The 13,830-nt window shown below is 47.6% G+C and overlaps 1 protein-coding gene across 2 annotated transcripts in view; it reads left to right on the top strand.

Moving 5' to 3' along the window:
- The window catches only part of LOC138487731 (uncharacterized), a 55,878-nt gene extending 43,847 nt beyond the window's left edge, over nucleotides 1-12,031 (top strand). Inside the window, exons 3-4 of one of the 2 annotated variants that reach the window (XM_069614279.1) lie at nucleotides 4,674-4,838; nucleotides 5,783-12,031. In XM_069614279.1, the coding sequence (XP_069470380.1) occupies nucleotides 4,765-4,838; nucleotides 5,783-6,620 (912 nt within the window). In that variant the 5' untranslated portion in view covers nucleotides 4,674-4,764 and the 3' untranslated portion in view covers nucleotides 6,621-12,031. The remainder of the gene's footprint in view (nucleotides 1-4,673; nucleotides 4,839-5,782) is intronic. The other variant, XM_069614278.1, reaches the window with a different exon arrangement.
- The last annotated feature ends 1,799 nt before the right edge of the window (nucleotides 12,032-13,830 follow it).

Below are 13,830 nucleotides of genomic sequence, written 5' to 3'. Positions count from 1 at the left end.
CACGGCTGCACTGCTGCAGGGCGTTGTCAGGTCAGAGCATCACCTATGCGCAGGATTCTTCAAGGTTTGTTTTCTCTTTATGGGTTCATGGGGGATTGCAGCATTATCTTGAGCCAAAGGTATGGAAGCAATGTCTGTATGTTTTGAATTCATTCCTGATAGGAATGGGAGTCCTTGTCCCCTCGAGTGGAGTCACTCCCAGTGAGGTCCCGCTTCCTAAACCCCTAGGGAGTTTTTGCTGTGCAGGCTCAACTCCTTCACTTCAAAGAGGATGATTCACCCATGGGAAGAAGGGACACATTCCCTAGATTTGTCATAGAAGGTATAAAGCTCAGCAGTTGTAGGAATGCAAGTTGTGAAGGTTTTCAGAGATGAACATCATACACCCATAACCTTTCTAGGGACTGTGGCGAACCAGAAGACAGACTTGGCAATTTTTGTCTCATGGATCAAGGGTTTAAGGATCAAAAGGCCTAACTTCCCCTATTCCTATGAGAGAAGTTCCCTACCTAGCAAAACAAAAGCAAAGGATGTATGGTGAAGTCTAAAATAAAATCCTTTTTAATCCTAATTCTATCCAACACCTAACTAAAAGGCATTGTACACTAGCCTCTGCAAGGTTTCTAAATGGCCCATTTTACACTTGAGGCTTGAAAATGTCCTTTTTCACAGCAGGATAGTCTTCCCAGCCTTGATACTAGGTTAATAATTTCAGTGTCTCCTTGTTATTAATGAAAATTGTTTACTTCCTCGAGGTTTGCAGAGGAAATTAAACATTTCTGTCTTTTCCTCCTTAGAAGCACTGGGACTCCCCCCACGTCCCACAATCCTCAGACCATTTGTTTTCTTTTACACAAAGGAATCTACTTTGTTTAAAAGAAAACAAATGGTCTAAGGGTTGTGGGACATTTGGGAATCCCAGTGCTTGAAAGGAGGGAAACACACATGTGTTTCTGTCTAGGGGCCTTGCTAGTTCTGCTTCCTCCTTTTTCGCAGCCTCCTCCTGTTTGACCTACCATCCCTTGAACACCTCTTTCCACCTCCTATTATTTTTGTGATATTCTCCTCTTCCTATCACCTACAGATATGTATTCCTGGCAATTCCTAGCACTCTCCTCCTGCCACCTCCTGGTGTTTCTTCCCCCTCGCTTGTCTTCCACTTCTTCCGTTCTTTTCCCTGTCGATCCAAACGTCTCCGCTCTCCTCTGTATCACAGAAGCAATATTAGAGCCCCTTGCCTCTGCTGTGGTTGACATTGACTGACTCTTAAAAGGCCAGACAAGAGGCTATGCTTAACAAATGTTTTTTTTAGGGGTTGTGTGTACATTTTGGCTGGAATAGCAAACTGGGTGTTTTCAAGTACACTAACGTTTTATGAAGATATTCTCCAGGATAGGGGCTGGCCATCGGGACTGCTTCAAATAAAATAGTTCTCTGTAAAGTTGCAGAGAGTCCAAACAGGAAAAATTGTCCCAGTTATTTTCAAGACCTGAACCTCAGCTCTTTTAGCTGATTAACACAATAACAAACAAGCTTATAGAGTCTAGTTTAAGGTGTTCTGTGTTTGTCTTCACTAGGTCTTTTCTCCAGTCACAGAGAAGAAGGATTTGAGGGTTTGGGAATCCTTTAAGGGATTCTGTAACCCTGATTCTATTTACTCCTCATCTCCTGTATCTCAGTCGTGTGTTTTGACAGAGACCGGGAACCTCTCCTCTGTCTAGTCTCTGTAGTTTCTCAAGAATCTCTCTCTGCTCTGATACATTCCATTGCTAGTCTTTCTTCTGGAGGCTTCAAAATCCTAAAACAGCCACAGCAACTTTCATTACCTCCAACATGGCCATGAAGGTGCTGGTAGGATTAGAAGGTGGTCAACTACACCAAGCATATATCCCTCACCTGGGATATCCATACCTTTGGGAATAGCCCCCTTTTCCTACTGGTGTCTATACTACTTTTCACTCTTAATCCTCTCCTTACCCCTGTTGTTTTTGACCTCCCTGATTAAGCTTTTAATGAACTCATTGTCTAGATGTTCTAGTAAGCTTTTACTTTGCTACCTGTCATATATCCTACTCTCTATCTTTTCTTTGGCCCTTCTAGTAATTCCCAGTATCTCTAGGTATTCACTACTGTTTGCAACCTGCCCACCACCTTCACTGTTTTGGGTACTTTGCCCTTTCCAACTTAAAATATCCCAAAACCTCAGATCAATCTGTGTTCCCCTCTCTTACTCTCCTGATAGTCACCTTCTTGATCTTTTCCTTCCACCTGCAGATGATCAGTGCTTTCACTAGCCTGGCTTTCCCCTTTGCCCCACTCTTGATAGTCTCCTGCTTCCCCATGCATCACCTTTGTTCACCCTGGGATGAATAATGCCCTCAACTTGCTGGGGTTGAAAACTTTCTGTCTCAGTATCTCATGATCTTTTGTTTATGTCGACCTCCTGTTGTTCACTTCCTCATGCCTAACCCTCTCTATCACCTCTTGTCACCCTTTGATGTTCACCTACTAGCAGCTCCTAATGTTCAACTCTTTACTCCTCCTGATGGTCACCTCCCAGCCTTTCCTGATCTTCAACGTCCTCATCCTCTTGACAGTCACCTCTTGTTAACTCCTGACATTCCCCTGGTACCTGCTGCTGATGTTCACGTCTCAGCCTCTCTTGATAGTATGCTGCTGTCAATCTGTAGTACCTGTTATTTCTTTCTCACACGCCATAGCCCGCAGGCATCAAGGCACACATTAACACAAGACAAGATGGACACATTGTCGGGCAATCTATTATTCAAGGATCTTTAGGCGTTTTCAAGCAGCCCAGTTGCCTGTCGTAGGGTGTTCCGGGCCTGGGCTGCTTGCACCGGGAAAGACCACCCTTTCCCCCCTCACTCTTTTGACTTTTGGATTGATCCGGCATTTGGTGTTGCTAAAACAGTTTTCTGCATGGCTCGTAAAGCTTAAGTTTTTTTAGTTAGGTAGGAGGATGTCCATCGACTCGTTTATGTGTCAGTGAGATGATTTTGAAACATTCTTCTGGCCATTGGTAAGCAGTGGTGATCAGCCCAGCCCTAGCCCTTTAACTTCCTTGGCCACCAATCTCATCACACTTGCCTCTGGGTTAGCCTCTTTCTTAATTTTCCTGCCGCCACTCTCCGCCCTCTACAACTAATCCAGAACAGCACTGCGAGACTTGTCCGTGGCCTCAAGCCCTGGGATCGTATCTCTCCAGCTCTGAAATCCCTTCATTGGCTCCCAGTGGATGCAACGATCAAATTTAAAACCCTCTGCATTGTCCACAAGGCTTTCTGGGGCCGGGGTCCAAAATAACTTCAACTATCCCTGCGTAAATACCTCCCCTCTCAAGCACTTCGCTCCTCTACTTCTAACTCCCTGCTAAAAGGATCATCCGTCTACACAAACACTCCAAGCTCCTTCCTCCAAATTACCCCTCCAATCAATTGAGCCTGCAACCTTTGCTCCTCCAGAGGTTTTAAATTACAATCCCATCATCCCCAGCCATCAGTAAATGGGAAACAGTCCAAAACATCTGGGGAGTCAAAGGTTGCAGTTCTCTGTCCTATCACAAGAGCCTGGGATTATGCATCTCTGAAATACCTCCTGAGTTACCCTCACTGTGCTATTCTTCAGGTGTACTGGCAAATTGGTGAGTGGATGGGATTGGTGGGGCTTAACAAGCTCACCTGAAATCACTGGAGAGCTGAGAGTCTGGGAAGTTCCGCTGTTGTGAATTCTACCCCCAAACCCCTCCGTTTACTGCTAACCTCCCTGCACTGTTTGTCTGCCATCCCCTGTGCCCCAGAGTTCATACTGCTGTCTATTAGGAGTGTATCATTGGTAAGCTAGAAAAGGGCACTTTTGCATTGGTTGGGCTTTGTACATGTGAGCTGTCAAAATGAGTTGTCTGTTTTTCCATCATACATAGAACACCTGTCTTTGTTTGTTGCTTATGTGGGATTCCTGAGCCTGTCAAATAGGAAATGTAATGTTTTTTGTTTTTGGTCTCGGTGAACCCTTCATGGGGCTTGTGAAGAAATGATCTAAGTGACTCTGAGGTCTGTAAGGGGCTCCGTGAGCAGAGTCAGGGAAAGAGAGGCACACGTTGTCTGCCCATGCAGAGCTTCAAAGCTCTAATGCCTATAGGGACACCTATTGTGTCTCAACCTCTTCATAGCCGGCCCGGTTTCCCATTGTTCCTTATTGTCGTTTCCCCCCAAAACTAGCTCCGCCCTTGGTTGCTGCACAGTGGTTTTAGATCCTTGGGATGAATTTGGAATTGGGAATCGCTACATTCCACTAACTCATCATTTTAGCCCTGGCCAACACAGCAACACAAGGGGAAGAGCGCCAACGGTCCCATATAGCTTCGAACCACAAACTTCCTGTGCTTGCTGCCTCCCCAAAGCACTCCCAGCAGTGCCAAAAGGAAAGGGGTCCCCTCGCCACATCGAAGCCCTTTGAAGGTGCCCAAAGACTCTGCGCCCCACTGCCCGTTTACTCTTGGGCCAAAGCCTGATTTGCATATAGTGTTTCCCCTTTCTGTAATGACTTGGCAGGCGAAGAACAGTGGTCTGCAGGGTTGCCCAGAGCAATTGCCAGAGGTTTAAGATTCATTCCTTCCAACCATCACCTCTTTATTTTTGCTTTGTCACCCCGAGTGGAACGGGTATGCCCAGACGTGTGTCCCGTGCCTGCTGGACCTAGAGACCCATGCTACTCCTCACTGATGACGTCCAATGAGGCCGAAACATGGCTGGGAATGCTTGTGGTCTCCTGCAGAAGGGATGTGATCTAGCAGTTCCGGCTAGACTGCCGCTTTGGAGGTACGAACAAACCTGATTTGCATAAGGTCTTTCCCCTTTCTGTAATGGCTTGGCAGGTGAAGAAAATTGCCAGAGGGTTAAGATTAATTCTGAACCTTCCAGCCATCACCTCTTTGTTTTCGATTACTCTTGGCCCAGCACAACCTGGAAAACAAAGAACAATCTATTCTGTCAATATACTTGTTAAAATAAAAAGCTTGTTTCTGTCGCAAGGCAATGGCCATCAAAATATCATGCTCTTGGAGCAATGGTGGTTCCACACCTCCCACAAGAGCGCGATCCTGGTTTAGACCCTAGTGAAAATGTGCCATGTATCTGAAGGAGGGGTATATCCACTAAAGCCAGTACTACCCACCACACTATCAATCTATAACTCATTCAAAACTCGCCTGCTTTAAAGTACAGGAGACCAAGTGGTAAGAATGCCCACTCTCAAATCCTCGCCGCACCCACTCCTTCTCACTCCAAATCCTCACCGCACCCACTCCTCCTCGCTCCAAATCCTCACCACACCCACTCCTCCTCGCTCCAAATCCTCACTGCACCCACTCCTCCTTGTTCTTTTCTCACCTTTTGCCCTTTCCATGACCTCTTAATGTACTTCTAATATTTCGATAATTTACGACATGACTCAGTGAGATATCATTGGCACCCACCCAATGGGCATGCGTCTTGGTTACCTATAGGAATGATGTCGCCGCCACCTCAACGTGTGGACCTTACCTCCTATCAAGTTATCAATTTCCTATTCATTAAATATAAAGCTCTTGGGCCTGGCCTGCACTAAAAATCCCAATAAAAGTGTGTGTATGGAGAACAGTGTGATTTGGCTAGAATAGACAGCATGACGTTTCTTAGCATTTGCAGTAGAGGTTCATTGACAGTGATGTGGTATGGTTGTGTACCAAAATGCAGTGATATTAATGTACATTTTATTTCCACAGGATAATTGCATCTATTTTACACCTAATATGTTTGTGCCTGGATGAGACTGTACATGATTGCAAGAATTTAAGAACAGACCAGGAACCTGAAAGTGGCCGAGAGTACATTATGTACCACGGGACACACAAGGCAAACGCAAGGGCCATCATCTCTTCTGGATTCCAGAGGTCATCAGATGGGCTTCTGGGTCCGGGGGTCTACGTGAGCAGGGATGTGAACAAGGCCTTGTGTTACCCGCGCAATGTCAATGACGATGACCGAGTGGTCTTCAAGCTCCGGGTAAGGGTGGGCAAAGTCAAGAAGATTGACTGTAACAACCACCCGCTGCAAAAAAGATGGCATCAGAGTGGGTACGACACCGCCTGGGTGCCTCCTCAAAGTAGTATCACAACAATAATAACTGGTCGCGAGGAAGACTGTGTTTGGGACCCCAAGAGGATCAGCGTAGTTGGTGTCAGTTACTGCAATGACGTACATACCATGGACCTATTGAAAGACCTCATCAAAGCAACACGCAGCGAATCCAGACGCGGAAAGCCCATGATGCTGATTGGCACTGTAATCGATGCACCTGATTTCTTGACCTCTTTTTCCATTTTGAGTTTTATTTTGAATGCCACACCCTTTTACTTGCGTGACTGCTTCTACGCCTTATACGTCCACTTCTGCATCCTGGACTTATTCTTCCAGAGGATCTGCTCACTGGGCGGCGTTGGTCTGCAGGTGCTCGTGCTGAATATACTGTCAATTTACTGTTTGATTTGGGTAGTTTTGAGCAACATGTATTTTCTTATGTTTTGTGGTCTGGTTGTTTTTGTGACATTTCGTGTTAGGTGAGTTCAGTTGTCTTGCCTTACCGCAGCAGTGTTCTGCTTGACAATGTGATGCATAGTTTCTTTTCTCGTGACTTTTGCCCCTTTCTTTTCTTTCAATAGGCTGGCACCTTGGCCCAGTTCATAGTGCTGCTCTTTGTGTTCTTGTCTTGTTCCATTTGTTTTTTCTTTTGTTGCACTATGCACCGTATTTTGTTAATTACGTTTGAGAATTGGTCAGTCGTTTCAAATACTTTGACATTCGTTTATTTATGATTATACTGACCTGCTGTTTGGATGTGCTGTTACTTTTATGCTGGTCTAATCTGGCATTGTTCAGCTGACAATTTAAAGACTGAATCCTTCGAAGGTCAAGGTGCAGTGTTCGTTGTTTTGGTAAGCACATTATTTGAAGAATCCTTCATTTGATTTAATTTGTGGTTTTGAGATGCACTAATACAATCCCTTCCCGCACTATGTTCATCTGGAACACAGTCACGTGCATTATAGACCATTCCTGCAAAGCGAAATGAAAAATAATGTTATTAAATTGATAACAAAATGTAGTTTTCCAGTTTCAGGAAACTTCAGTCTGACAGTGGCGAATTTCCAATTTACAGCGTTGTGTTCAACAAATCAAAAAAAGAAATTTAAGAAATGAGACATTTTTCGGAAAATAAATACACCTGCAGTATCCAACTGTTGAATTTCATGAATAGATTTCAGTAGATCCGTTAATGGAATCTGATTAGGAGTGGAACTCTAGAAAGTAGCAGGGAAATTGAACAGTAAAAAGACTGGATGCTGACAAGATCTGGACAAGTGGGATGCATGCTGGTTTCTTAGTAAACATGAACCTACTTCCCAGTGTCTGCAGTGGGCCTTTCATTAGTGGACGGGCAAGCAAGAACCCTAGCATCTTATGAACCTGCAAAAGGAGCAGAGCCTGTTTTCAACGATATGCATCTAAAAAGGCACTACTCGTACAGGGCAACTAAGTGTTGAGGTGCGGTGGCCCCAAAATGCATCCAAGTCCAACACATGTCCTGCCCGAATGCCTCAAGTGTAACACAACCTCTGTCTCCCAAAATACATCAGGCTATATAAGGAGTGCAGCAGGTAATCGACACACTATTCTGATTTGAAGGTAGTAATGAAGAACAGGCTGGGTTTTATTTAAGCACAGTAATGGCTGTGCTTACCACCTGTACCACCTTACCTTAGTTGTTGCTGTAGGGAGCTATGTCAGGTGCCCATGGGTGAACAGGGCTAAACGGGGAATGGGGATTGGCAAGAGGTGAGCTGCGCTTTGCCTCTGGCCCTTACTGGCTGCCAGGGAAGGCTGCCCTTGGGGAATCTCTAAAGAGGAGCTGTTCTGGTCCTGTGACTGTGAACGTGGACCAATCATGGAGGGAGGAGGCAGGCATGGGGGTGTGGATAGAGGAGAGGAGGATGGGGAGGGATTGGAGAGGGGAGAGGAAGTGGGCCGAAATAAACCAAAATGGATGTAACGGATGGGACAAAGGAAAATAAGGGAAAAACAGGCACTTGCAATAAGGCTTAACTCAATGGACAAATGGTCCGGTGAGTGTGCAGACAAGGTAAGCTCTCAGGGCCTAGCAAAGTGTTCAGGTCACGTGACTGTGAACGTGGACCAATAATGGAGGGAGGAGGCGAACATGGGGATGTGGAAAGAGAAGGGTAGGAGAGGGGAAAGGAAGAGGGCTAAAATAAACCAAAATGGATGCAATGGATGGGACAAAGGCAAGAAACGGGCACTCGCCACAATGCTAGGAATGTTCTCCCCTCCAGCAACCTTCCCTTCATTTCCACAGACCCCCAAACTACCCATTCCTGCCTTTTGAACTCCATCTCAACCTCTTGCAGTGAAATGAAGCACCCCTCCCTTCTCCCTCACCTGCTGTCAGGCCTCTCTTGGCTCCCCCTTTCCTCTTCCCTCCTAATCTCTTCTTTCTTGCCCATAATACCAGATGACATCAGCTAACTACTGCCCTATCTCCATTACTCCCTTCCTGGGAAAATGCTTGGAGAATCTGGCCCTCTCCCAGTTTAATCTACACACTGAATCTGTTGGTTGTCTCCATGACCACCAGTCTGGCTTCAGAGCAGCCAGAGGCACAGAAACTTCACTCCTTAACAACCATGAGGACTTGCTTTCAAATCTTGATGCCAACTCTCCTTCCGTTCTCACACTTCTTGACCTTTCCTCTGCCTTTGATATGGTCAATAATGCCACCTTTATAAACTGCCTCTGTTCTATCCTTGGCATCACAGACCTGGCACTGAACTGGTTGACCTTCTTCCTCTCTGACTGACCTTCCCAGGTTCAACTGAGCCCTTTTCTTTCCTCCACTTGCGGCATCCCTCAGGGCTCTGTCCTCTCACCATGGCTCTTCAACATCTACCTTGCCCATTTGATCTCTGCCTTCTCTCCTCCCTTACAGTGTTATGCAGATGACACGCAGCTCTCCTACTGCTATTAAAGCACTGTGTGCTGCTAACTATCTCTGCCTTAATGCCAGTAAGACTGAGATCCTTCTAATTGGGACCCCAGCTCCCTCCTTCCCCCACCCTCCCGTGTGGCAAAAAACCTTGGTGTCATCTTCGACTCCTCTCTCTCCTCTCCTCACGTAATGGACCTTGCCAAGAAAGCCCACTTCCAGCTGCACCTCTATCTTTCCTCACCTTTGCCCAGAAACTCAATGTCTCCAGAACTCTGGTCCTCTGTAGGCTGGACCACTGCAACAGTCTCTTCCTCAAACTACATACATCCTCCATTTGCCCCCTTCAACTAATCCTAAATAGAACTGCAAGACTTATACTTGTCCTCAAGCCCAGGGACCGCATCGCTCCAGCCCTAAAATCTCTCCATTGACTACTGGTTTCTGAGAGGATCAAGTTCAAGACCCTCTGCATCATCCACAAGGCTTACTCGGGCCTGGCACCTGCTACATCCAACTGTCCCTAAATACCTCCCTGCTAGAGCCCTTTGGTCTTCTAGCTCAAACTCTCTGCAGATCAGATGCTTTCCCAAGCAGAGAGCGGGGGGTAGATCTCTCTCATTCACAGATGCCACCCTCTGGAATGGCCTCCCTGCCCCTCTCAGGCGTGAGCCAGATCTCCTTAAGTTCTGGAAGCTTCTCAAGACCCTCCTTTACACTTCCTCCTTCCCTCACTCCCTCCCCTGCTAATGTCCCCCTCTGCCTTATTTGACTGGCTGATGGGATCGTTCTGATTCATACAGGGCCCCAGGCCCTCCCTGATCACTTTACCCGTAATACTTTGGCTCCCCTAATACTCGCCCTCCTACCCCGTAACCAGCCCTTGCCTTTCCAGGCTTCATCCCCTACTATCCTGGCTGGGCCTGCACCTCTATTGTGCCCATCCAGCCCCTTCCTCTTTGCATGTGGACCTTCTTTGCCCTGCACTCTCTGCATTCCCCTGGCACTTGACGACTTGGCTTCGCCTTAGCACTCATCTAGCCCAGGCGCCCATGGCCCCTTGCCACCCCACCACGGCAATGACGCGCTCGCCACTCCGACCTGCACTCCCTTCCCCTCCTTAGCATTGGCGCAGTCTGCTCTGACAGGCACTCCCCCGACACTCCCCATGCACCTTCTTAGTTTGCTGTGCCTTTTAACACCATGTGCTCTATAGGCGCATTATAAATACCCAATAAATACATTTTAACAAACCACTGCACCGCGCCACCGCTCACTGTCACTGGGAAACCCGACCAGTCCCCAAGGCCGTCAGCACTGGGAAATCATGTCTCCCAACCGCTTACCACTGCACAATGCATCCCACAATACAGCACAATTGTGTCACTCCTGCATGACCCCAGACCACACTCAAAGGGATTCTTTGGCTAACCCTAGATGCACAAAAAGACAAGCCGGTGGCAGCAGCCGTCTCGGGAGGATAGCTCAGGATAAATGTGCTTGGCTTGGAAACAAGACAACATGGTGCAACACAAGTTTGATCCCCGGGTCCGCGCTTAGAAACCTCTGGGGATTAAGCACATTATAAATAACCTATCATATCATAGCAGCCGCACCTCCACCACCCCTGTAATACTCTTCCCTATCCCTACTGCAACTACCGCGCCTGGCCACCAACCATGGCCAGCGCTCCAACACAGCCGCAACTCGTGGTCTCCTGCCTGCATCCCAGGCCATCCGTCCTGCGGCCCTCCTCCCACCTGGCAAAGAAAATGCCTCCATGCACGGCCCGGGAACGCCTTGGCCCCCGTGGATTAGCACAGGGCCATGTGTGCAGGTTCCCAGGAAGCGAGCTGGTACTGCCAGGCCCCAACCAACAAAACGGTTTCCGTATGTCCAGAGAGCATGCACGAGATTCGCCATCCATGGTCCCGACTGAACAACCACTGTGGCATGCGCGATGGGTAGAATCCCTTATTTGGTGAGTTTAGTCATTTCCCACATGAGACTCTGGATAAGAAGGGGATTCCCACAGCCATGCCTCAGAGATGGGGGAAATCCTGCCAGGAGCCCATTATCCCGCCCAGCCGCGAAGATCGTGGAAGACCCGCAAACCGTCCCAAGAAGGCCTGGTGACCAACCTCTGCCGCAGTCCCGGCAGAGCCTCGCCTGGCTGTTGATTTTCAGAAGGCCTTTGGTGGATGTTGGGAAGAACATCATAAAGAAGGAAGATAAGAGATGGGACAGAGGTTGGTCAGGCCCTTAACTGAGGGAGATTGTTTGAGGAGGCATATCCTGATTCGGACGTGGGTCAGCATGGAAAGAATGGAACAAGCAGGTGGCAAAGCATCAAAGTAGCAAAGCAGAGGAAGAATAGAGAAGCGAAGGACTAGGTGAGGACCCTTTAGGAATATGCACGTGGTGGAACATCTAGCAGGAGATTGAAGCTGGACAAAAGGATGTAAAGGCAATCTTTCCAGGTGCCAACTCTGCCCCTCTCTCACTGCAAGTTCTAGTCACTAACCCTCTGGCTGCCCTAGATCTGCTCCTTGTGGGACCCACAATGGCAGACGCCCAAGGACTTTACAAACCCCACATGGAGGTGCTGTCCACCCAAATCAAGCCAGTACAAGAAAAGCTTCAATAAGGGTCAGACCATTCAATTCCAACTCCTAGATTGTAAGTGACTAGTGCCTAGTCAACAGAAGAGAACCTGGGACCCCAGAACTTAATTTGAGTGGCTTTTGGTGGTTTCAGAGGTTGCCAGAAAGGAACCATGATCCCAGGCTTGTCACTAGACTGGGAACCCTTTTGCCCAAGGTAATGTGTGTTATCAGTCACCCGGTTACGAGAGAGATCTAGGAAGATTACTGACCTTTGGAGAAGCTATCCTGACAGTTGATGCAGTTTGCACTTCTTTTTATTTTGACCAGAAGTGTAACATTGTCGCTAAATAAAAAGTACATTAAATGTACATGCTGCTGTCTGGGCTTTCATTCACCCATGTCTACGTGGTCACACCCTCCAGCTGTTGCCTTCCTCAGCCGCCTCTGACTCCTGATCCTCCACTTCAGCGCGCTCTTGCTCCTCTACCACCTCCTCTTCGCAGTCCTGCTCTTCCACCGCCTCCTGCACTCCACGCACTCTCGCCACAATTGAACATGTTCCTCTCTCCCACAAAACTAGTTGATTACTTTTGCCTTTTTATAGTGTGTGTATAGGATTATGGGGCAATACAGACCCTGGTTGCCCTGCCCTTTCCTTGGGTTTCTGTGCATCTGGTTGGCTCTTGTACATTTGAAGTTCCGGTCCTCTGTTCCAAGCAGGCAGAGGGATTATGGCAATATCCGGTGCTGACCTACCTGTATGTTCCAATGGGATGTGGCTTTTCCCTCTCTGTGCGCCTTTGACTCAATTCTGCGGTGCACAATTGTTCATGGAGGCCAAGCGTCTGATTGCTGTCTCGGCGGTGGTAGGTTTTGCTTTGGAGCCATGTCTGCTATTTAGGATGGGTTTTGTCTCTTGGGTACGTGGAGCGCTGGGATTTCCATTTTACACCTCAACCTGCACTTTACTGAAGCTAGCATGCCAGGGTTTTTCTCTCTGACTCTCACTCTCACTCTCTCTCCAGCTCTAACATTTGATCCAGCTTGGAAGTCTGTAGGAGGCGTGTGTGCTCTTGGCATATTCTACCGGCATTGGGAGGACTGGGGGGATAGCCAGTTGCCACCTACGAGGTCTCCACTTGGCCGCCAGAGATCCCAGTCCCCCTTTGCCAGTGGCTCTGTCGCAGTTTCCCTGTTTAGTCTCAAGGGCAGGGCTAGTGCTTTTGTTTGCTAACTTGCCCATTAAATGAAGAGAGGGTGCATTTTTCTTGCTACATTTTCCTGCTGGGGGAGGAAACGGTGTCTTCATTCTTTCCGGTACTGATAATGTTAAATGTTAAAGGTATTTGTACTGCGCAGTCGCGCACGGGGCTCTGGCGGATCTGCAAACGAGAAGGTGGGATGGGTTAGTAGGTGAAGCGGGAGTAGGATAGTGAGAGAGAGGAGTGGTGTTCTATTGGCAGCTTCAACTCGGTATACACCGGACGCTGAGCTTTGGTGCGAGTATCGGATCGCTGTCAGTCCACGTGTGCTGTTGGTGCGGCTTATGTGTTGTTACAGTGTTGTGAAGTGCGTGTGGGTTGTTGTGTGAGATTTTTGAGGGAGATAAGTCTTCAGAAATGCTGAGTTTTTTGTTAGTGGGTTGTATGAAGTTTAACACGCTAACATTCAGAACTCTGAAAGAGCTTTGCATGGATGCTGATTGCTGGGGTCTGACTGGCTCTTCGGGAGTCTTGCCTCTTCTTGCAAGGGAACAGGGGAGGTGCATCATTAAAGTGTGGGGAGATCTGCATGTCCCCAAGATTTCAGGAGTCACTGAGTGTTCTGGGATGGGCTTAGGACAAGCCGTAGCAGTATATATGTGATTGCTGCGAAAATAAAATACAGCAGACGAAAATGTTGATTTTTATTTTCTGCACACTTAAACGCTATAATATGCGGGGGGAGGAGCTCCTCTGCCCCAATCACCTCGTCATCCCCTAACCCCCCCCCCCATATATAATTGCGTTGAAATGCGCAGTAATAAAATGCGTCAATTTCATCTGAAATATTTTCAGCTACGCAGTAATGGGGTGTTGGATAAAACATCATTACTGTGCAAAGGTGCTCATGAGGTCGGTTGGCAATGTTGTTATTTGTTATTGTACTGCGCCAAACCACTTCCAGA

The sequence above is a fragment of the Ambystoma mexicanum genome, chromosome 9 (assembly GCF_040938575.1).
Source record: "Ambystoma mexicanum isolate Mex_15411 chromosome 9, UKY_AmexF1_1, whole genome shotgun sequence".
Lineage (NCBI taxonomy): Eukaryota > Metazoa > Chordata > Amphibia > Caudata > Ambystomatidae > Ambystoma > Ambystoma mexicanum.
The sequence above is the reverse complement of the archived record's forward strand: the minus strand, read 5'-3'. Positions and strand labels throughout refer to the sequence as shown.